Source organism: Amblyraja radiata, chromosome 45, assembly GCF_010909765.2.
Source record: "Amblyraja radiata isolate CabotCenter1 chromosome 45, sAmbRad1.1.pri, whole genome shotgun sequence".
In the NCBI taxonomy this organism is placed as follows: domain Eukaryota; kingdom Metazoa; phylum Chordata; class Chondrichthyes; order Rajiformes; family Rajidae; genus Amblyraja; species Amblyraja radiata.
This window is the reverse complement of record NC_046000.1, coordinates 2,040,207-2,064,876: the sequence shown is the minus strand read 5'-3', so window position 1 is coordinate 2,064,876 and position 24,670 is coordinate 2,040,207. Positions and strand designations below refer to the sequence as shown.

At 45.1% G+C, this 24,670-nt stretch overlaps 3 protein-coding genes across 3 annotated transcripts in view; all 3 read right to left on the bottom strand.

Moving 5' to 3' along the window:
- The window catches only part of LOC116968503 (histone H2B-like), a 158,304-nt gene that overhangs the window by 17,501 nt on the left and 116,133 nt on the right, over window positions 1-24,670 (bottom strand). The window lies entirely within an intron of this gene.
- Window positions 1,588-2,050, bottom strand: LOC116968535 (histone H3). The gene has a single exon (XM_033015302.1). It carries the CDS (start codon window positions 2,048-2,050, stop codon window positions 1,640-1,642), a length of 411 nt encoding a protein of 136 aa, XP_032871193.1. The 3' UTR covers window positions 1,588-1,639.
- On the bottom strand, window positions 3,705-4,102 carry LOC116968584 (histone H4). Its single transcript, XM_033015353.1, has one exon. The coding sequence runs from the start codon at window positions 4,068-4,070 to the stop codon at window positions 3,759-3,761; it is 312 nt and encodes a 103-aa protein (XP_032871244.1). The 5' UTR covers window positions 4,071-4,102; the 3' UTR covers window positions 3,705-3,758.

The window sequence follows — 24,670 nt, the reverse complement described above, 5'->3', positions numbered from 1 at the left end:
CAACTAAAACAGCAGCAGCAACAAACACACAAACATCTTGTTTACGTTAATTCAATCTGAAGGGATGGATCACTGAGAGAAGTGTATGAAGATTGAAACAAACTAACGAGAAAGGCGAGGGTGAAGTTTCGGTTTCAATGAGGTGGGCAGGAATGTACTCGCATGTGGATTATACCGTGGTTTGGACGGCTAATTTGATCAAATTACACAGAATGAAAACTATCGCCTGCGAATGAAATATCGAACCAGTTGCATCAAAGCGATGTCCAAATATCAACACAACACTTTCAGTGAGACGGTGCGTGAGCAGAGCCATTAGGATTTCCGTCAACAGCGTTAGCGCTGTGTGGATCGTTACTTGGAGTTGGAGTATGTGGTCGCCGCCTTTGTCCCTCCAACCGGCCTCATCAATACAATACAATACAATATTTATTACATGTCATTTGAACCTCAGTGAGGCTCAAACGAAACTCCGTTTCCACAGCCATACAAACAAAGACAATTTCCTACAGACATACACACAATTCAATTTACAGAAACATCCATCACAGTGAACCTCCTCCTCACTGTGATGGAAGGCAAAGTCTTTTCTCTCCCCTGTTCTCCATTTTTCTCCCGATGTCGAAGCCCCAGGCGGGCGATGATAAGTCCCACGGCCATTTTAGGCCGTGCCGGGCGATGTACGACCCGCTCCCGGTCTAAATGTCACAAAGTTGGAGCCCCCGGCGGGCGATGGAATATCCCGCGGCCATCAAGCCGCGCCGGGTGAAGTACGGCCCCGCTCCGGGTCGTTCCAACCCCGCGACACGGGCTGGAGAAGTTGCGTTGCGGGAGCTCCGGAAAGCGGTCTCCACCCGGGCCCGCGAGCTCCCGACAGTCCACAGAAGCTGCATTGCTGGAGCCTCCGAGATCCAGAGTCGGGCCGCAGCAGCGAGTCACCACCGCTCCCCACGCACCGAGGCCGGCCAGCCCCACGATGGTAATTCCGCAGCTCCGCCGCCTCCGTGACTGGAGCCCCCAGGTCGTTCCGGCTGGAGGCCGCTTCACGGTGCTAGGCCCCAACTACAACGGAGCCCCGACAGGGAAAAGGTCGGGTCTCCCGTGCAGGGAAGAGATTTTTTTAGTTTCCCCCTCCCCCCCACATATACACAGTTAAAAACACTATTAAAAACACGAACAACTACATTTAACTAGACAAGAAATAAAAAAAAGACAGACAGGCTGTAGGGGCCGCTGGAACAGGTGAGTCGCGCCGCCCGCCGATCATTATGGAGATGGTGTAACTCAGTGTCTGTGGAAGGACTGATCAGCGACTGAGGTGCGCGCGTGGAAAGTGCGTAATAAAGGCGTTTGTTGTCCTTGAACCCGGAGCGCGTGAGAAAAGGGGGCGCAGAGCGAACAGGGGCTGGTCGTGTACACACCATCATGAGCCGTGTTAGCATTTACATCGAAACCAGTTCCACTTGAATGACTGAAGTCAGACTCCACTCAGCAGCCGTCTCTGCGGCATCAATTCAGATAAAAGCCCGCAGAAAGAAGAGAACATTGATGTAAAAGGACATTAGAAAGCCCCAGCTCTTTCTTCTGCCGGATTAGTGGCTCTTAAAAGAGCCGTTTGTTGTTGGTGGAGAGGTGGAGTTTAGGCGCGCTCCCCGCGGATGCGGCGGGCCAGCTGGATGTCTTTGGGCATGATGGTGACTCGCTTGGCGTGGATTGCGCACAGGTTGGTGTCCTCAAATAGCCCCACCAGGTAAGCCTCGCTGGCCTCCTGCAGGGCCATGACGGCCGAGCTCTGGAAGCGCAGGTCTGTCTTGAAGTCCTGAGCGATCTCCCGCACCAGGCGCTGGAAGGGCAGTTTGCGGATAAGCAACTCGGTGGATTTCTGGTAGCGCCGGATCTCCCTCAGAGCGACGGTGCCGGGCCTGTAGCGATGAGGCTTCTTCACTCCGCCCGTGGCCGGAGCGCTCTTCCGCGCCGCTTTGGTCGCCAGCTGTTTGCGAGGAGCTTTCCCTCCAGTCGATTTACGTGCTGTCTGCTTTGTCCGGGCCATTCTGCTTCAACAGTGGGAGCGCAGTGTGAAATACAGGGACTGAATGACGGAGCCTGCTCTGGGACCCGCTTTTGTAGCGTTGGTGAAGGGCCGGCCCACAGCCTCTGAATGGATGGAGCAGAGATGTCACTCACGGTGTCCCATCCCTGCGAGTGGCTGCAGGTTTGTCAGCACCAGGCGGCTGTTTCAGAAGGTCTGAGGGGGGCCGGCCGGGTGGGGTGGGGGAAGCTCGGCCAACCAGATAGCACGGACTGCAGTATCATTGGTTGTGGGTTGAATTTCAAATTGAATTCAGTTTCTGTCAACTTAATATCAAATCCACTTTAACCAAAGATCTTAGAGCAGAGCAGGATGGGTTACTCTCACGCAAACGTGTAGTCCGCTCATGGGCGGATTCATGGGTGATTATTGGGCCCATTTTAGCGACCAGTCCCCGCCATCCGGTCAAAGATCGGATCTTTATTTCCGCAGCGGGGAGAGAGAGTGCGCGGCCCGGGGCAGCGGGGAGAGGGAGCGTTGGGCGCGGCCCGGAAAGGCGGAGTGAGCGGCCCGGGGCAGCGGGGAGAGGGGGTGCGCGGCCCGGGGAGAGGTAGTGAGCGGCCCGGGGCAGCGGGGAGAGGGAGTGTGGGGCCCGGGGAGAGGGGCATAGGAGGGGGGGAGACATTGTAGTGTGGGAGCAGGCGAGGGAGTGCCGGGGGGGGGGGGGGGGGGGGGAAGAGTTGAGGGGTGGGGATAAGGCCTAGTGTGTGTGAAGTTGCGGGGAGGTTTACAATGTTTCTTATTTAATGTCCCTTGTCTAGACTGAAATAAAGTTCACCATTGGATCAGAAGAAATATAATTGTGTGTGTTATATGATTATATACATTTATATCACATTCATGTATGTGTGTTTATAAACATTTTATTCTTTAACAAGAATTAACAGAATTATGAACTAACAGAATTATGAATCTAACCCTATATCACGCACAAAAACTTCCCCCGCAATGTCAATTACCCAGCGAGTCGGGTCGGTGCCGGTTACTACAAAATCAACTCAAACACTGCTTGTGAGCCATTTAAAAAGAAATGATTTAAAAAAACATTAAAAAAGACAATTCCCAAAGTCAAATTTTATTCTTGACAAGAAGTATGAACTGACAGAATTATGAATCTAACCCTATACCACGCTCACAAACTGTTGCCCCGCAACACTGATTACACTGCGAGTCGGGTCGGGTCAGGTAGGCTCCGGTTACTAAAATGGGCGGGGGGAAATGCCCAGGATCCCCTCCGTAGCGTACTACACGTCAGCCCATTGTATTTCGCAGGAGTAGCCCATCTTGCTCTGCTCCAAGATCTTTGACTTTAACTTCTCGCTTAAATCATGACTGAATATGCGGCGCGGATTTACAGATCGGATCCCAGTGCAGACGGAATTCAGCTCTGCTCGTGAGTGGAAATAAGCGACTGTTACCCAGGGAGGTATATCGGTAAAAGGGAAACTGACATAGCCTTGTCTTGTTTATGATCTTTTACTGTCGGCTTTGCATTCTAATGACCGCGGTGATCAAGCTAAAATCTGTTATGTTCAGTGGTGGAATAACTAGTTTAAAAAAACACATTTCTATCTGCATCTACTCTGCCCTAGTCACTGCTCTTTCTGTGAGGCTGTGGGCGGCTCTTAGAAGAGCCTTTGTTTTGTGTTGGAATAAAGGGGGTAGTTATTTAGCCGCCGAACCCGTAGAGAGTGCGGCCCTGTCGTTTCAGAGCGTACACCACATCCATGGCAGTGACCGTCTTGCGCTTAGCGTGCTCGGTGTAGGTGACCGCGTCCCTGATCACATTCTCCAGGAAAACCTTCAGCACCCCGCGGGTCTCCTCGTAGATCAGACCCGAGATCCGCTTGACCCCACCACGCCGAGCCAGGCGGCGGATAGCTGGCTTGGTGATGCCCTGGATGTTATCGCGAAGCACTTTGCGGTGCCGCTTTGCTCCGCCTTTGCCTAATCCTTTGCCTCCTTTCCCTCGACCAGACATGATTCTACTTCACTCGAGTCGCTGCTCAGTGATAATCTAACTGGTGCTGTCTCTTTTTATACGCAGCGCCCCGACCTGCCCGACATACGCAGAGAGTGAGAGGCGAGGAGAGGAGGAGACAAAGTGACAGACAGCTTCCTCTCATGTCAGCGAGTTACAAGGAACCCCCGGTAATTTAAACGAGTCCCCACTGGCACTGAGCTTGTCTTGGGACAGGGATCGCTTGAGTCTGGATCAGCTGTTTCCTGAGAGATGTGGGTGGCTCTGAGAAGAGCCGTTGGGTTCAGGTCTTTACAATGTGCGCTTTATAATTCACTTTTTGGTCACTGCATTCTTGGGTTTCGCCGATTTGGTCTTCGCCTGGCCTTTTACCGGCTTCTTGGCCGCCTTCGCCTTTTTGACTACGGCCTTTTTTTGTTTTTTCGGCGCCGCCTTCTTGGGCGATGATTTCTTCGCCGCCATTTGTTTAAGCGCTGGTTTCTTGGCCACAACTTTCTTGGAGGGAGATTTCTTCATCAATGATCTTTTGGTGGTAGATTTTTTTGCCAGTAATTTCTTGGTCGGGGTTTTCCTGGACGTTGATTTCTTGTTCTTGGAGGTTTTGGCTGCTGGAACCGCTTTCTTTGCCGACTTCACGGCGCCTTCTCCCTGACCGGTCTTGAAAGAACCAGAGGCGCCCACGCCCTTGATCTGAACCAGGGAACCATTTACTAATTTCCTCTTGATGCCCGTCTTGATCAGATGGCGGCACTTCTCCACATCCACACCCTTGGCTGCCAGTCCCTTCTTTATCGCATAGAAAGACATCCCTCGGCGATCGTGGCAATCCGCCACAATGTTGTCGATCTGGTCGCCCAGCTTCGGACCGGCTGCCTTCTTCCGGGCGGGCGCCTTCTTCTTGTTGGGAGCCTTGGTCTGGGCGGCGGGGCCGGCTTGAGGAGCCGCTTCAGCGGCTGCGGTCTCGGTCATATCGGTGACTCTGCACAGATTCTCTCTGACACTCAGGACCAAAGATCTTTGCTCAGGACTGAGTGAGAAATTAAGCGAGAGGCGGCGGCACAGCGCAACTTAAAGGCAGCGAGCGGACGGGGCGGAGACATCCTGCTCTCAGATCACGGCCCCTTCGCCTCGCTGTGTTTCTCTGTCCTCAAAAACTCTCCGATTCCAATTAAAATCAGATAGCTCGGAGACCTAAACTGGTCTCGGTACATCTCTGAGACCGGCATGTTTATTGTCCAGTAGATTTGATACGAATTAAAGACAGCGCTTTCCATTTCGCCCGGTTTCACTGCTGCACTGAGGGCGTTCTCTGCCCCGATCGCTGACATGCTCGCTGCTTATCGTCAGAAATATCGAAAGCAACGTAAACTAACCGGTTAATTCCAACTTCAGGACTGAGCTGGGAAGTGGGGCGATCGCGTGCCACTGATAGCTTTACATTTTTCACCAGTGGGGCTGGGAAATCCGGCAAAGTGTTCGGACCCACAAACACATTGACATCAGCCTGAGCCGCCCGCCCCTTCAACACACTCTCTGACACAATGTTCACGTCTGCACATTCACAGCTCAGACAGGTGGCCCGTTGCACAGTTCCCAGGGTGGAATTACCTCGACGATCGACCCGTGCTGTGGATTCTCGGGGGTTACGTGTAGTTTCCCAGCTCAGTAACTGTTAAACTCGCTGACTCCGCCGCTCCTCAGAGTCTCTGATCCCTGGAATCGGATTCGCCTCTTTCATACATGAGCGACCCTGTATTTTAAACAGTCCAACACCCGACACAGACTCCAGTTGTGGTATCAACTCACTGTATGTCTGAAATATAATTTATTTACTTGTTTTTTATTAAGCTGATATAATTATGGTCACTGGCTCCCCACTGACACTTCAGTCACTTGGCCTGCCTGATTTACCAATAGGAGGCCCAGTGTCGCCTCCTCTCTGTCAAGCCCTTCCACATATTACTTGAGAAATCGTTCCTGGACGCATTTAACAAATTCCACCCCGTCCACATAGCCTCGAATCTATGGCAGACCCAGTCAGTGTAACGGAAGTTGAAATCACCTACCTGTTATACATACAGCCTTCTGCAACCCCACTCCCTTACATCAGGTAACCTGTTAAATTCACTAATTTTGTCTGCGTCTGCATGCGAGAATCATGCACCAGGACCCTAAGATCTCTGTGAACCTCAGGCCTTTGTCATCTCTTGGTTTTTGGAGTAGATTTATTATTGTCAAATGTAGCAATGTACAGTGACAAAGTTATTTTGCATGTAATGCTGGGAGATCGTTCACTCATACAATACATTAGTGCAAAAATAAAATTAAGTGCAAGGGGCCACACCGAGGTGAATTGGAAGATTGGAAACATATGAAAGGTGTCAACAGTCTGATAACAGCGGGCACATAGCTGTTCTTGAATCTGTTGGTACGTGATTTGAAACTGGCATATTATCTACCTGACAGCAGAAGAGAGGAAATAGAATGACCAGGTTGTGAGTGGTCCTTGGATTATGTTGGGTGCTTTCCTGAGGTAGCATGAGCTGTAGATTAAGTTGATGGAGCAGGCTGGTTTGTGTTGGACTGGACCGTTTCCACAACTCTGCATTTTTTGCGATACCGGACAGACCAGCAAGCTATGATGCTGCTGGATAAATGATTTCTATAGTGGTGCATAAGCAGAAATTGATAGTCACTGGAGAGCTGCTAAAATGCTTTGTTATTCTGAAGAAGTAGAGGTGCTGGTGTGGCACTGTCTTTATAACCATATAACCATATAACAATTACAGCACGGAAACAGGCCATCTCGGCTCTACAAGTCCGTGCCGAACAATTATTTCCCCCTAGTCCCATCTACCTGCACTCAGACCATAACCCTCCATTCCTTTCCCATCCATATACCTATCCAATTTATTTTTAAATGATAAAATCGAACCTGCCTCCACCACTTCCACTGGAAGCTCATTCGACACAGCTACCACTCTCTGAGTAAAGAAGTTCCCCCTCATGTTACCCCTAAACTTCTGTCCCTTAATTCTGAAGTCATGTCCTCTTGTTTGAATCTTCCCTACTCTCAATGGGAAAAGCTTGTCCACGTCAACTCTGTCTATCCCTCTCATCATTTTAAATACCTCTATCAAGTCCCCCCTTAACCTTCTGCGCTCCATAGAATAAAGACATAACTTATTCAATCTTTCTCTGTAACTTAGTTGCTGAAACCCAGGCAACATTCTAGTAAATCTCCTCTGTACTCTCTCTATTTTGTTGACATCCTTCCTATAATTGGGCAACCAAAATTGTACACCATACTCCAGAATTGGTCTCACCAATGCCTTGTACAATTTTAACATTACATCCCAACTTCTATACTCAATGCTCGGATTTATAAAGGCTAGCATACCAAAAGCTTTCTTTACCACCCTATCTACATGGGATTCCACCTTCAGGGAACTATGCACAGTTATTCCTAGATCCCTCTGTTCAACTGCATTCCTCAATTCACTACCATTTACCATGTACGTCCTATTTTGATTTGTCCTGCCAAGATGTAGCACCTCACACTTATCAACATTAAACTACATCTGCCAACTACATTTTAGTATCATCTGCATACTTACTAATCCAATTTACCACACCTTCATCCAGATCATTGATGTACATGACAAACAACAGTGGACCCAACACAGATCCCTGAGGCACCCCACTAGTCACCTGCCTCCAACCTGACAAACAGCCATCCACCATTACTCTCTGGCATCTCCCATTCAGCCACTGTTGAATCCATCTTGCTACTCCTGCATTTATACCCAACAATTGAACCTTCTTAACCAACCTTCCATGAGGAGCCTTGTCAAAGGCCTTACTAAAGTCCATATAGACAACATCCACTGCTTTACCCTCATGAATTTCCCTAGTAACCTCTTCAAAAAATTCAAGAAGATTAGTCAATCATGTCCTTCCAGGCACAAATCCATGTTGACTGTTCCTAATCAGACCCTGTTTATCCAGATGCTTATATATATTATCTCTAAGTATCTTTTCCATTAATTTGCCCACCACTGAAGTCAAACTAACAGGTCTATAATTGCTAGGTTTACTCTTAGAACCCTTTTTAAACAATGGAACAACATGCGCAGTAATCCTCGGGCACTATTCCCGTTTCTAATGACATTTCAAATATTTCTGACATAGCCTCTGCTATTTCTACACTAACTTCCCTCAATGTCCTAGGGAATATCCTGTCAGGACCTGGAGACTTATCCACTTTTATATTTTTAAAAAGTGTCAGTACTTCTTTTTCTTTTTCTTTGAATCTCATAGTATCCATAGCTACTCTACTTGTTTCCCTTACCTCACATAATTCAATATCCTTCTCCTTGGTGAATACCGAAGAGAATAAATTGTTCAATATCTCCCCCATCTCTTTTGGCTCTGCAGATAGCTGTCCACTCTGTCTCTCAAATAGACTAATTCTATCCCTCGTTATCCTTTTGCTATTAATATAGCTGTAGAAACCCTTTGGATTTACTTTCACCTTACTTGCCAAAGCAACCTCATATCTTCTTTTAGCTTTTCTAATTTCTTTCTTAAGATTCTTTTTACATTCTTTATACTCCTCAAGCACCTCATTCACTCCATGCTGCCTATAATTATTGTAGATCTCTCTCTTTTTCCGAACCGTGTCCAATTTCCCTTGAAAACCAGGGCTCTTTCCAATTTTTACTATTTCCTTTCAACCGAACAGGGACATAAAGATTCTGTACTCTTAAAATGTCCCCTTTAAATGTCCTCCATTTCCCTTCTACATCCTTCCCATAAAACAAAATGTCCCAATTCACTCCTTTTAAATCATTTCGCATCTCATCAAAGTTAACCTTTCTCCAATCAAAAATCTCAACCCTAGGTCCAGTTCTGACCCTCTCCATAATTATATTGAAACTAATGGTATTGTGATCACTGGACCCAAAGTGCTCCCCAATGCATACCTCCACCACCTGACCCGTCTCATTTCCTAACAGGAGGTCCAGCACTGCCCCTTCTCTAGTAGGTACCTCTATGTATTGCTGCAAAAAACTATCCTGCACACATTTTACAAACTCCAAACCATCCAGCCCATTTACAGAATGTGTTTCCCAGTCTATGTGTGGAAAATTGAAATCTCCCACAACCACTACCTTGTGCTTATTACTAATATCTGCTATCTCCTTACATATTTGCTCTTCCAATTCTCGCTCCCCATTTGGCGGTCTATAATACACCCCTATAAGTGTTGCTACACCTTTCCCACTTCTCAGTTCCACCCAAATAGCCTCCCTAGACAAGGCCTCCAATCTATCCTGCCAAAGCACTGCTGTAATATCTTCCCTGACAAGCAAGGCAACACATCCACCTCATGCCCCTCCAATTCTATCACACCTGAAGCAACGAAATCCTGGAATATTTAGTTTCCAATCACAGCCCTCCTGCAACCATGTTTCACTGATCGCCACAATATCATACTTCCAGGTGTCAATCCAGGCTCTAAGCTCATCCACCTTTCTTACAATGCTCCTAGCATTAAAATATGCACATTTAAGAAACCCACCGCCTCTTATTCTCTGTTTATTTTCTTTTTCTTCTTTCTCCCCTAGATTTTGGGTCCAAGTGCTTCCCTTCTCTGCCTCCTGCCTCACATTTTGTCTACTAGCTTTCTCAACTTGAGTCCCTCCCCCCGACTATTCTAGTTTAAGGTCTCCCCAGTAGCCTTTGCAAATCTCCCCGCCAGGATATTGGTCCCCCTCGGGTTCAAGTGCAACCCGTCCTTTCTGTACAGGTCACACGTTCCCCAAAAGAAGTCCCAATGATCCAGAAACTTGAATCCATACCCACTGCACCAGTCCTTCAGCCATCCATACCCACTGCACCAGTCCTTCAGCCAATGCACAGGCAGTAATCCTGAGATTGTTACTTTTTTGATCCTTTTCTTTAACTCTCCTCCCAACTCCCTAAATTCTCCCTTCAGGACCTCTTCTCTTTTTTTACCTATGTCATTGGTACCTCAGGCTCCTCTCCCTCTGATTTCAGGATATCTTGGACGCGTTGAGACACATCCGAGACCCTGGCACCAGGGAGGCTGACTACCATCTGGGTCTCCTGACTGCGTCCACAGAATCGCCTATCCGACCCCCTAACTATAGAGTCCCCAATTACTATTGCCGCCCTCTTTTTTTCCCTACCTTTCTGAGCAACAGGGCCGGTCTCTGTGCCGGAGGCCCGGCCGCTGTCGCTACCCCAGGGCAGGCTGTCCCCCTCAACCGTACTCAAACAGGAGTACTTATTTTCAAGGTGTACAGACACTGGAGTACTCACTCGTCCCTGCCTCTGCCCCTTGCCCTTCCTAAGCGTGACCCACATGTCTGTCTCCCATGGTTTTGGAGTGACCACCTCCCTATAACTCCTCTCTATGACCTCCTTACTCTCCCTGACCAGACAGAGGTCATCGAGCTGCTGCTCCAGGATCCTAATACGGTCCCTTAGGAGCCCCATCTCGATGCACCTGGCGCAGATGTGGACATCTGGAGGGCTATCCGACTCCATGACCTCCCACATCTGACATCCAGAACAGTAAACTGCCCTGGCCCTCATTCATAGGTAAAGGCACCACATTAGTCTTCCGGTACCTCAGCCTTGCCTAACAGTGATACAAATATCTCTGCAGAGCCTCTGGATTTTCTTCCCAGGTTTCACACAATGTTCAAAGATACCCTTGATCAGATCCCAGGGATTTACTCTTCTTTATGCAGTATAAGACCACCAGTGCCTCTTTCCAGATTAAACGTAGAACAGTACGGGTCCTTCAGCCCACAATGTTTGTGCCAAACATGATGCCTAATTAAACTGATTTCATCTGCCTGTACATGATCCACACTTCTCTCTTCCCTGCACATCCATGTGCCTATCTAAAATCCTCTTATACACCACTATTGTATTTGCCACCACCAACCCAGGCAATGGGAACAAGACCCCCACTATTCTTAGTAAAAAACTTGTCCCACATAGTCCTTTATGCTTTCTCCCTCATTTTCAGGTGACTTTGTCTGTAGGATTATTTCTCACTATCTACACTAACTCTGCCCCCATAATCAGTTTTATTTAATCTCACGTTTACTGTTTACACAATTCTGACTGGCTGCATCTCTCACCTCTCTCTTTGTTCTTTATCCCTTTCATGAATTTTCGTTGTTCTTTTTCCATTGCTTCTGCCTCAGAAACGATATTATATTTAGTTCACTTTTCTATCGCTGTTACAGTTTCTACTTCATTTCTCCAGTTGCAGATTTTACAGCAAAACGTCTCTGTGATTTGCTTGTGCGCAGTGACTGCCCGCGGCTGCGTCTCTGATGGACAGCTCTCTCTGCCCCTGTCACGTGATGCAAGACAACTTCACTGAAGAATCCAAGTCCAAGGTGTAGCTATGGGCACCCGCATGGGACCCAGCTATGCCTGTCTCTTTGTAGGGTACGTTGAACAATCCCTGTTCAAGGCATACACTGGCCCTGTCCTCGAACTCTGTCTCCGTTACATTGATGACTGCATCGGTGCTACCTCCTGTATTCATGCAGAGCTCATGGACCAACTTCACCACCAATTTTTATCCTGCACTAAAATGTACTTGGACCATCTCTGACACCTCCCTCCCCTTTCTTGATCTCACAGTCTCCATCACAAGAAATAGACTGACTGACATCTATTACAAACCCACTGACTCTCACAACCATTTCGACTACACTTCTTCCCACCCTGCTTCCTGCAAAGACTCTATCTCTTACTCCCAATTCCTCTGTCTATGCCCGTCCATGCATCTGTGCCCAAGATGAGATGTTCCATACTAGAACATCCGAGATGTCCTCATTCTTCAGGGAATGGGGGTTCCCCTCTCCCATCATAAACAAGGTTCTCACTCGTGTCTCCTCGCTACCCCTTGCTCTGACCTTCCTCCCCCTCCCCTAGTCACAACCGAGCCAGAGTACCCCTAGTCCTTACCTTCCACCCCATCAACCGTCGCATACAACACATAATCCTCTGAAATTTCCGCCACCTCCAACGGGATCCTAGCACTAGCCACATTTTCCCATCTCCATCCCTTTCCGACTCATGCAGACACCATTCCCTCTGCAACTCCCTGGTTAACTCATCCCTTCCCATCCAAAACACCCCCTCCCCAAGTACATTCGCATGCAACCGCAGAAGATTCAACACCTGTCGCTATACCTCCTCTGTCGACCCTGTCCAGGGACCTGGACAGTCCTTTCAGGTTAGGCAGTGGTTCATTTGCACCAACTCCATCCTCATCTACTGTACCCGTATTTCAAGATGTGGACTTACAGGCGAGACCAAACACAGACTGGGCGATCGTTTCGCGGAACACCTTCGCTCAGCTCACATGAACCAACCTGATCTCCCGATTGCTGGAACTTTAATTCTCCTTCCCATTCCTACACAGACCTTTCTGTCCTCTGTCTCCTCCATTGTCAGAGTGAGGCTAAACGCAAATTGGAGGAACAGCATCTCATATTCCTCTTAGGCAGTTACAACCCAGTGGCATGAATATTGATTTATCTCACTTCAGGAAGCCCCGACATTCCCTCTCTATATGGGGGTTGCACGTAAGGTCATCGGGTCAAAGTGCGTGACGCACGGAGCAGCTCAATCCATCTGGAGGACATGGCAGCTTCCGGCATACACTGTTTACACATGAAACCGTACTTTCTCACCTGTTAAAAACCGCCAAAATGGTCAATTTTCCGCTGAAAATAATTGTGGAAGGTGACTGAGCGCTCTGAACCAAATGCTCTAGTATTTTTGCTCTAAACCCGAGCACCAAGGTGTAAGCGGCTGAAGGAGCGCATCCCTCGGGACAGCCCCCACTCTCCCCCCCGGGGTCAGCGTTGTCCGGCTACTGTCGCCTTCCACCCACCCTCCCCCCACATCGGGTGGAGCGGGGCCGCGGCTCCGGGCAGTGGACGCACGGGGACAAAAACCTGGCAACGTCCCCGTCAGCTGCAGCAGAGTTGGGGACAGCCTGGTCTCTCTACCCACCCAGAGTCACTGACACCCCCCCCCCCAACTACCCTCCCTCTGCCACCCAGTCCAGGCCACGCTGCAATGTCACGCTGGCCGCCCCCCCGACCACTCACCGTCCTCCCCCAAACCATACCCCCCCCCCCCCCCCCCCCAACAACCCCCCCCCCCCCACCGCGGCCACCTGGCAACGTCCCCGTTAGCTGCAGCAGAGTTGGGGACAGTCTGGTCCCTCCGCCACCCAGAGTCGCTGACCGCGCTGTATCGGCACCCCCCCCCCCCCCCCCCCCCGCCCCCCACGACCTCCTCCCCACCCCCGGCCGCGGGGATAGACGACCCGGGATCCGCGAGTGTGGAACCAGTCAGCGTGGAGTCTGGATGCTGGGACAGAAGACGTGCCCGCTACACCCTTCAATCCATGGCAAGTGCTTACCTGCAGTTCTCCGCGTGTCCTCCAGTTGGCGTTCCGTGGCAACAATACTGGTCATGGGTCGTGAACCGACTGCCGTGCAACCTCTCTATTCCTCCACCACCCAAGTCCACTAGCTTCTCATTTTCACCCTACAAACAGCTTACAATGGCCTGTTTCCTTTATCATCGTTACTTTTTTGCATATCTTTCATTCATTGTTCTTTATCTCTCCACATCACCGTCTATATCTCACGTTTCCCTTATCCCCAACCAGTGTGAAGAAGGGTGTGGACCAGAAACGTCCCCCATCCCTTCCCTACAGAGATGCTGCTGCCTGTCCCGCTGAGTTGCTACATCTTTTTGTGTCCACAGTCACTAAGCAATTTGCGCGTTGACGTCACTCACAGAGGCCGCGTCGCGTCACTGACGTCGTTACCACGGCAACCGGCCGGTCCGGGCGCGGGTCGGCGACGAGGCCCACGGAGGGGGAGCGGCCTGGGCCCGGGGATGGAGCCTGAGGTTAAGGACGGAACTGAAGTGGGGTCGCTCGCTCGCTCGGTACTTGTGGTGTTTAGACGAATGAGAGGTGATCGCACGGATGCTCTTGTGGTTTGCAGAGATAGAGAAGGCGGCGATTGTATCAGACGAGCTGGTCCTTGCTCTCTGCCATTCTCGTGTGGATCTGCGGCCTGACTGGTGGAGTCTTGTGGGCCTAACTGCTCCTCCACTGTGGACATCCATCGGGGTCTTCTCTTCCTCCTTGCCGGGCAGTGAACAGTGAGTGTGTGTTAGTGCCTCACTCTATCGGCTCCCTCCCTCCCTCACTCACTTTTACCATTCTCATCCTTGTGCAGCAACCCCTCCTTCACCCTCTCCCCTCACTCTGCCTGTAATCTCCTCCATTTCTAGTGACCCCCTGAAATCTCTGCTCGTTGATGTTGATGTTGTTCACAATGTTGGTGGTGCTGCATATGTATTGTGTTCAGATTTAGTCACCAAGGCAAATGAAAGATGCCAGTAAAATGGAAAGAGCGCAGAGGAGATTTACATGGATGTTGTCTGAACCTGAAGTTATGGGGTGAGATTGGACAGGAACTTTATTCCTTAGATCGTGGAAATCTGAGAATTGGTCTTCAAGGTTTATAAAATGCTGAGGGACGTAGAGAGGGTGACCCCACATAGGCCATTTGCCAGGGTATGGGAATCAGGAACTGGAGGGCATGGATTTGAGGTGAGACAGGAAAGATTTAATAGACACCCAAGGGCCATTGTTTTCACATGGAGGGTGATGGTATATGGAACGAGTTAACTGAGGAAATAGTTCAGGCAGGCATGATCACAATATTTAAAGACATTTCAGGAGATTTAAGACATTAGGACATTTCCTATTTTGAGGAAGGACATTCTTGCTATTAAGGGAGTGCCAAGTCGGTTCACAAGATTAATTCCTGGGATGGCGGGACTGTCATCTGATGAAAGAATTGAGCAACTGGGCTTGTATTCACTGGAATTTAGAAGGATTAGAGGGAATGTTATAGAAGCATATAAAATTATTAAGGATATTGGACAAGTTAGATGCAGGAAACATGTTCTCGATGTTGGAGGATTCCAGAACCAGGGGCACAGTTTAAGAATAAGGGGTAGGCCATTTTGAATTGAGGTGAGGAAAAATCTTTTCACACAGATAGTTGTGAATTTCTGGAATGTTGTGCCTCGGAAGGCAGTGGAGATCGATACACTGGATGCATTCAAAAGAGAGTTAGATGGAGCTCTTAGGGCTAGCAGAAAGAATCAAGGGGTATGGGGAGAAGGCAGGAACTGACTGTGGATGATCAGCCATGATCACATTGAATGGCAGTGCTGGCTCGAAGGGCCAAATGGCCTACTCCTCCATCTATTGTCTACGTATCTATATGTATTTGGATGTGTACATGGATGGGAATGGTTTAGAGGGATATCGGTCAAATAAGTGGAAATGGGATTTGCTTGGATGATATTCTTAATCAGCATGGTGAGTTGGGCCAAAGGGCCTGTTTTCCAGTTGGATCAAGTCAAGTCGTCACTTTTATTTCTATAGCACATTTAAAAAACAACTCTCGTTGACAAAAGTGCTTTACATTGGTGGGGTTACTAACGTTATACAACATTGGTTCATAGATTAAGTACATACATCAATACATACACAATACGCCCTCCCTAAGAGGACATCAAGAAAGGCTTGAGAGTAAAGATGAGTTTTAAGTCTCGACTTAAAAAAGTCGATGGAGGGGGCAGTTCTGATGGGAAGAGGGATGCTGTTCCACAGTCTAGGAGCTGCAAAGGCGTGGTCACCCTGAGCTTATGCCTAGACCGCGGGATGTTCAGTAACCCCAAGTCGGCCGATCTGAGGGACCTGGAGGTGGTGTGGTGGGTAAGCAGACTTTTGATGTAGGTGGGGGCAAGCCAGTTAAGGGCTTTCTAAACATAAAGAAGGATCTTGAAATTTATTCGGAACCGCACAGGGAGCCAGTGGAGAGAGGCCAGAATCGGGGTGATATGGTCCCTTTTTCGGATGCCCGTCAGGAGTCTCGCTGCGGCGTTTTGGACCAGTTGCAGGCAGGACAGGGAAGATTGGCTGATGCCATTGTAAAAGGGAGTTGCAGTATGTTGATCATTCTATACTATACTATATCCTATACTCAACTCCTCTTGTTATGAAGGCCAACTAGGAAAATGGACAAGGGAGAGCCAGTGGACCTGCAGAGAGCATTTGATAAGGTCCCACATAGGAGATTAGAGGGCAAGAGGGGGTTGGGGGTAGAGTGCTGACATGGATAGAGCCGTGGTTGGAAGACAGGATACAGAGTAGTGATTAACGGGTCACTTTCAGAATGGCAGGCAGTGGCTAGTGGGGTACCGCAAGGCTCGGTGCTGGGACCTCAGCTATTTACAATATACATAAATGATTTGGATGAAGGGATTCAAGGTAACATTAGCAAATTTGTGGATGACACAAAGCTGGGTGGCAGTGTGAACTGTGAGGAGGATGCTATAAGACTTAAGGGTGACTTGGAGAGGTTGGGGAGTGGACAGATGCATGGCAGATGAAGTTTAATGCGGATAAATGTGAGGCTATCCACTTTGGTAGCAAAAACAGGAAGGCAGATTACTATCTAAATGGCGTCAAGTTGGGGAAAGGGGAAGTACAACAGGATCTCGGGGTCCTTGTACTTCAATCTATGAAAGTAAGCATGCAGGTGCAGCAGGCAGTGAAGAAAGCAAATGGCATTTTGGCCTTTATAACAAGAGGAATCGAATATAGGAGCAAAGAGGTCCTTCTGCAGTTGTACAGAACCCTAGTGAGACCACACCTGGAGTATTGTGTGCAGTTTTGGTCCCCTAATTTGAGGAAGGACATTCTTGCTATTGAGGGAGTGCAGCGTAGGTTTACAAGGTTAATTCCCGGGATCGCGGGACCGTCATATGCTGAGAGAATGGAACAGCTGGGCTTGTACACCCTGGAGTTTAGAAGGATGAGAGGATATCATTGAAACATATAAGATTGTTAAGTGTTTGGACACGCTAGAGGCAGGAAACATGTTCCCGATGTTGGGGGAGTCCAGAACCAGGGGCCACAGTTTTAGAATAAGGAGTAGGCCATTTAGAACCGAGACGAGGAAACACTTTTTCTCACAAAGAGTGGTGAGTCTGTGGAATTCTCTGCCTCAGAGGGCGGTGGAGGCGGGTTCTCTGGAAGCTTTCAAGAGAGAGCTAGATAGGGCTCTTAAAAATAGCGGAGTCAGGGGATATGGGGAGAAGGCAGGAACGGGGTACTGATTGGGGATGATCAGCCATGATCACATTGAATGGCGGTGCTGGCTCGAAGGGCCGAATGGGCTACTCGTGCACCTATTGTCTATTGTCTATAACATGCCATTAGCTTTCTTCATTGCCTGCTGTACCTGCATGCTTACTTTCAGTGAGTGATGAACAAGGACTTCCCCTTTTCCCGACGACACCATTCAGATAATAATCTGCCTTCCTGTTTTTGCAATCAAAATGGATAACCTCACATTTATGCATATTAAACTATTATATTTAAGAGTTGCCTAAAATTCGCAATAAGAATTGGGTATATTTCCTGCAACGGATATATAATACTAACATTCTAGTACTAACCTCTAACAACTATTAATAATCAAGAATATTAACTAACACTAACTAATGATAATAAGATTATTTAGATTATTTAAGAATGAACTAAAAGTATGAAATATAAGTAAAGTGTGATTCAGGTATTTTATAATGAGAAATGTTTGGTGGCTCTCTCTCTGATGTTTTCGTTTTTGATTATTCTTTGATAAATGTTTATATTATACAAAACTAACATTTCAATTTGAGACTACTAATTATACCATTAATGGAATATAATCAATATTTCTTTCCCCCCCACAAATTGTATGCATCGAATTGGAAACTTTCCTTTCAAGGAAAGTACGGAGCTAGTATTTTTATAAACCAAAAGCTACGGAAGTCCATAGATGCTTAGCCACATTAGGGTGGCTATCACTAACTGCACTAATTGTAGTTGTAGTTGCTTTTCTTTTTTACTTTCCACACTTTACTAACCCTATTTGCTATCACCTTTTTTATCTTATATCATATTATATTTTGTATTTGGAATGGAATTGCATATTTTATTTAAGGAGATATGTTCGTATGGAAAACAGACGTGACCTAAAATTCATCTACCTGATGTTCAAGTATAAGGTAGGGTTGAGTGTGCTGAATCATCTGCTCTACCACTTAATCACAAGATGTAAGACATGAATATAAAAATTGGGGGTGAGGGAATTAAATTCTGTAGTTGGAATGTTAAGGGAATTAATGAACCTATCAAGAGAGGCAAAGTGTTAGCTCATTTAAAATCATTGAAAACAGATATAATATTTCTCCAGGAGACACATCTTAAAAAGGAAGCACAACACAGATTGAAAGCAAAATGGATTGCTAAAGCGTACCACTCTTCATTCTCACATAAATCTAGAAGTGTTGCAATATTAATTCGTAAAGGTATACCCTTTAAACATATATCAACGATAGAAGACATTAAAGGCAGATATATTGTAATAATAGGGGAGTTATACTTAAAAAAGGTGACTCTCCTCAATGTGTATGGACCAAATTTTGATAGCCCTCTGTTTTTTAAGAGAATTCTTAACAATATCACGGAAGGTACACAACAAAACTTAATAATCGGTGGAGATTTAAATTGCACTTTGGATGCTTGTTTGGATAGATCATCAACTCAAAGAAAACTAAAATCTCGATCAAGTGAATTTTTAAATTCATACATTAATACTACTAATATTAAGGACGTTTGGAGAATTGAAAATCCATCGGGCCGAGAATATTCATTTTACTCACCAGTACATAAAACTTACTCAAGGATAGACTATTTTTTAGTAGATTCAAAACTTATCCCATTTACCTATAACTCACAATATCATAACATCATAATCTCAGACCACGCTCCATTAACATTTATGATCAAAGTAAACGGAATGGCAGAGACACAGTCACAATGGAGATTTAATCCCCAAATCTTAAAAGATAAGTCATGTAATGAATACCTAGTAAAACAGATTAAAATGTTTTTTGAGGCTAACGATAGCCCTGAAATCTCTGCTTCCCTTCTTTGGGAAACATTTAAAGCATTTGTACGAGGAGCATTAATTTCTTCCCAATCATTTTTAATAAAGAGAATAGGGCCAAACAACAGAAACTGGAAATAGAAATAAAGCAATTAGACACAGAAAATGCAGCAGCACCATCCACGATAAAACACAATAAAATTGCAGTATTGAAATATAAATTAAACAAGATTTATTCAGACCAAGTTATAAAACTTTATCAACACACAAAACAATTAAATTTTGAATTTGGTGACAAACCACAAAAACTATTAGCGCGTCAACTTCGCAAATTGGATGGGGAAAAAACAATATACAAAATGAGAACAGACAAGGGAGAAACATTAACACTGCCTAAAGATATTAATGATAGATTTCTACAATACTACCAAAAATTGTATTCATCTAAAATAACAGAACAATCAACGGGAATGGAAACATTTTTACAGAATTGTAAGTTTGCGGGTCTAGATCAGAAAGAGAGAGAATTGCTAGGGGCTGAAATTACGATAAAAGACATTGAAGAATCAATAAAATCCTTAAAAAACGGAAAGTCTGCAGGACCCGATGGTCTAAATTCTGAATTTTATTTTAAAAATTATGATTTGCTTTCCCCACGCCTACAGACAATGTACAAATACGCTTATACTCAACAGAAACTCCCAGATACTCTAAATGAATCTACAATCATACTTATACCAAAAACGGACAAGGATCTTGAAGACCCAGGTTCATACAGAGCTATAGCCCTCTTAAATACTGATCAGAAAATATTAACTAAAATTCTATCTAATAGATTGAGCTTAGTGATCAGCAAATTAATACATCCCGACCAAACAGGGTTTATCCCCAAACGGTATTCATTTTATAATCTGAGAAGATTATTTAATATTATATACTCCAATAGAATCCCTAACGCAGAGCTAGCAATTATCTCGTTAGATGCTGAAAAAGCAGTTGACCAGGTAGAATGGCCATATTTATTTTCAGTGATGGAAAAATTTCAACTAGGAGAGAAGTACTGTACATGGGTTAAATTGTTATATTCTAACCCAACAGCTAGAATATTAACAAACAAAATGTTATCAACTAAATTTAATCTCTCTAGAGGCTGTAGACAAGGATGCTCACTATCCCCACTATTATTTGCTCTTGCAATCGAACCCCTAGCAGAAAGCGTTAGAAACCATCCAGGAATATTTGGATACAATACTAGAGACACAAGGATTAAAATCTCCTTATATGCAGATGATATACTAATATATATTACAAAATTAGAAACTAGTATTCCAAACCTATTAAATCTAATAACTCAATTTGGTCAGTTTTCGGGATATAGAATTAATTGGAATAAAAGCGAAATCATGCCAATAACAAAATTCAATTTACATACAATACAACAATCCCCTTTTAAAATAGTTAAAGATAAATTTAAATACTTAGGAATCTATGTAACTAAGACATATACCTCTTTATTTAAACTAAATTTCCCACCCTTACTGAATAAACTACATAAGAATATTCAATACTGGAAAACACTCCCCTTTTCTATGCTTGGGAGAATTAATGCTATAAAAATGATTTTTTTACCGCAACTGCTGTACCTACTTCAATTAATTCCGATATATATCCAAAAAACTTTTTTCAAAAAAGTCGATTCCATTGTTACAAGTTTTGTCTGGGATTATAAAAATCATAGAATAAGTAAAAAACATTTATGTAAATCAAAGATAAATGGAGGTTTGGCTTTGCCAAATTTCTTATTTTATTTTTGGGCAGTCCATATTAAAAAAATGAATTTCTGGCTGGAAGAAATGGATCAACAACCAGATTGGCTAATGATGGAAAAGGAAGACTGTCTACCTTTTGAAATTGGACCGATCATATTTGCCCCCACAAAACTGCACAAAAAAACCTATAAAGAAAACCCCATAATACATAGTGGAATACGAATTTGGAAACAAATAAAAAAAGATTTAAAATTGAATAATATACCACTCTGCCTTCCCATTGTAAATAATCCTTTATTCAAATCATCCTTTATGGACAAAGGTTTCACACAATGGAAAAATTATGGAATCAAAAATATAGGACATCTTTATGGGAAATGTACTTTTCTTTCATTTCAAGAGTTACAACAGAATTATGGACTGCACTCAAATAATTTCTTCAGATATCTACAAATTAGAGATTATGTTAAATCTAATACACAAGTCTACAGGAATAGGGAATCAGAAATTCTTGATGAATGTCTGAACAAGCATCCTAATACTGAAAAACTAATAGCTTATATTTATAACACCCTACTAAACAACGAGGTACCACCGACCGAATCATATAGATACAAATGGGAAAATGAAATAGGTCACCCTATCACGAAAGATATGTGGGACGAAAGTTTACAACAAATACATCAATGTTCATTAAATGCCAGACACACTTTAATACAATTCAAGGTCTTACATAGACTACACTATTCTAAAATAAAACTAAATAGAATCTTCCCACAAATCTCTCCTATTTGTGATAAATGTCTACATTTAGAGGCTAATTTAACACATACGTTTGCAAACTGTATAAAACTTAAACATTTCTGGACTGATATTTTTGAAATAACTTCAGAAGTTATTAATACAAAACTTGACCCAGACACAAAATTAATAATACTTGGAATATCAGAACAAAGCTTAACACTCACAACAAACCAAAGAAATTTCCTCAACTACAGTATAATAACCGGGAAAAAATTAATATTAAAATTTTGGAAAGGCCCTACAACCCCCACAATTAAAATGTGGATTACGGAAATGTCGGAGACCCTATACTTAGAAAGAATTAGACTTGTCTTAATGGACAAACAAGATCTTTTCCATAAAATTTGGGCTCCATTCATTAACTATCTGAAGGGATAGATTGGCACAGCACGAGGACCCAACTGAAACTTGAACTCAGGAACAGATGAAAAGCTATACTTTATAACCTACGAACCTATCTCCATTGACGTATTACAGGTAACCCATTCCACCTCCCTTGTTTTTCTGTTGTGTTTTTTTTTTCTTTCTTTTTTATTTGTAACTTTCTACCCTCTCTTTTTCCCTCTTTCTATAAAAAATAAAAACACTAGAAGCAGAAGTAATTGATAATGGAAAATTTTAATAATGTATGACTGATGTATATGAAAAGTTTTTTTACTATAATATGTAACTACATTTTATAATATGTCTACTTCTAATAAATAAATAAATAAATAAAAACCCAAAAAAACTGCTTCTGCCATGCATCCGCCCACTCACCCAACCTGTCCAAGTCACCCTGCATCCTCATAGCATCCTCCTCACAGTTCACACTGCCACCCAGCTTTGTGTCATCTGCAAATTTGCTGATGTTACTTTGAATCCCTTCATCTAAATCATTGATGCATATTGTAAATAGCTGCAGACCCAGCATTTCCCCAGGTCAAATGTCTGGAATCAACGTTCGGAGTAAGGAGCAGGCATTTTTGACTGGTGCAAAATCTCCTCACTAGGAGTGCACTGATTTACCCCACAGAAATTGGTGAGGACTTGCATAGGAATGCAGCCGCCCGACTCATCACCCACACCAAATCCTGGCATCACATCACTCCAGTCCTCAAACAACTTCACTGGCTTCCCATCTCCCACCGGATCAACTACAAAATCCTGATCCTCACCTACAAAGCTCTCCACCATCTGGCCTCCCCATATCTCACTGACCTCCTCTCCCCCTACCAACCCTCACGGTCCCTCAGATCCACATCAGCCGGTCTCCTCTCCATCCACAAGTCAAACCTCCGCAGTTTTGGGGACAGAGCCTTCTCCAGGGCAGCTCCCAGGCTCTGGAACTCCCTCCCCCAACTGATCCACAATTCCGTGTCCCTCACCATCTTCCAGTCCCGCCTCAAGACCCATCTCTTCACCTCAGCCTATCCTTAGCCCCACGTCCCCCTCCCTTTTCATCTGTGCATTAATTGCCTCATATTGTGTTTTGTATTGAATTCTGTCTTTATTTTGTGTACTAGTCATGTCTCTACTATTTATTTCATTCCCCTTACATGTTTTTCCTCTACCTGCAAAATTTTTGTAAGGTGTCCTTGAGACTCTTGAAAGGCGCCTATAAATAAAATTTATTCTTATTATTATTAAGTGTCAGGGACAATAACAACTTTAAAAAATACACTTGGACAGGTACATTAGTCAGGACAGTTCAGAGTGATATGGACCAAATGCAGTAATAGAGCTGCTCCATGCCTTGGTGCCAAATCCGGCTCATATTCTAGCTTTAATAATAATAATAATGCATTTTATTTGCTGGCGCCTTTCTGGGCACCCAAGGACACCTTACAGGACATAAAATCACAATACATTTATCAATATTAAAATCAAGTTGATTAAAAAAAAAAAAAAAAAAAAAAACACAAAACATTTTAAGTCATTAAAATCAGGGTGAACATGGTGGAAGTTATGTCGGGTATGCTAATCTAAACAGGTGTGTTTTGAGTTGTGATTTGAATTGATCGATAGTGTCCAGGTGACGGATGTAAGGTGGGAGAGTGTTCCAGAGACGTGGGGCAGAGCAGCTGAAGGCTCTGGCACCCATGGTGCTGAGTCTAAATGTGGGGACAGTTAAAATTGCAGCTGAGGAGGAACGAAGTGACCGGGAAGGAGTGTATGGTAGCAGCAGGTCAGAGAGGTATTGGGGAGCAAGGTGGTGTAGGGCTTTGAAGGTCAGCAGTAAAATCTTGTAGTTAATCCGGTGGTGCACAGGGAGCCAGTGGAGCTGAGTGAGGATGGGTGTGATGTGGTCCGATGATCTGGTGCGGGTGATGATCCGGGCTGCAGAGTTCTGAATGCATTGGAGGCGATGAAGAAGTTTATTGGTGGTGCAAGTGAGGAGGGCATTGCAGTAATCGATGCGGGATGTGACCAGAGCGTGGATGAGGACTTTTGTATTGTCTTTGGAGAAGGAGGGGCGGAGTCTGGAGATGTTGCGGAGATGAAAGTATGCAGAGCGTGTGATATTGCTGATGTGGGGGCCAAAGGAAAGTGTACTGTCCAGAATTATTCCAGCGGAAGCTAAGATCTTTTCTATTGTGGACCTGCAACATGCCTTCTTCTCATTACCTCTGGACAAGAACAGCCAGTATCTATTTGCCTTTACTCACAGGGGACAATGATATATGTGGACAAGACTACCGCAGGGATTTATTAATTTGCCTACCTTGTTTTCTCGATGTCTTCAAGAACAGTTAAGTACTTTGAGTTTTAAAAGGAAACCCACTTTAGTACAGTATGTGGACGATTTGCTGGTGGCTGATGTAGATCAGCAGAGCATCGTGAGGACACTGCTCAATTATTGAATCATCTGGCAAATTTAGGATATGTGGTCTCTCAGTCCAAACTATTGATGGCTCAACAAAAAGTAAAGTTTCTTGGAGTA

Excerpts from the sequence above, each read along its gene's own strand:
- LOC116968535 (XM_033015302.1), bottom strand. The coding sequence starts at position 2,050 with ATGGCCCGGACAAAGCAGACAGCACGTAAATCGACTGGAGGGAAAGCT.
- LOC116968584 (XM_033015353.1), bottom strand. The coding sequence starts at position 4,070 with ATGTCTGGTCGAGGGAAAGGAGGCAAAGGATTAGGCAAAGGCGGAGCA.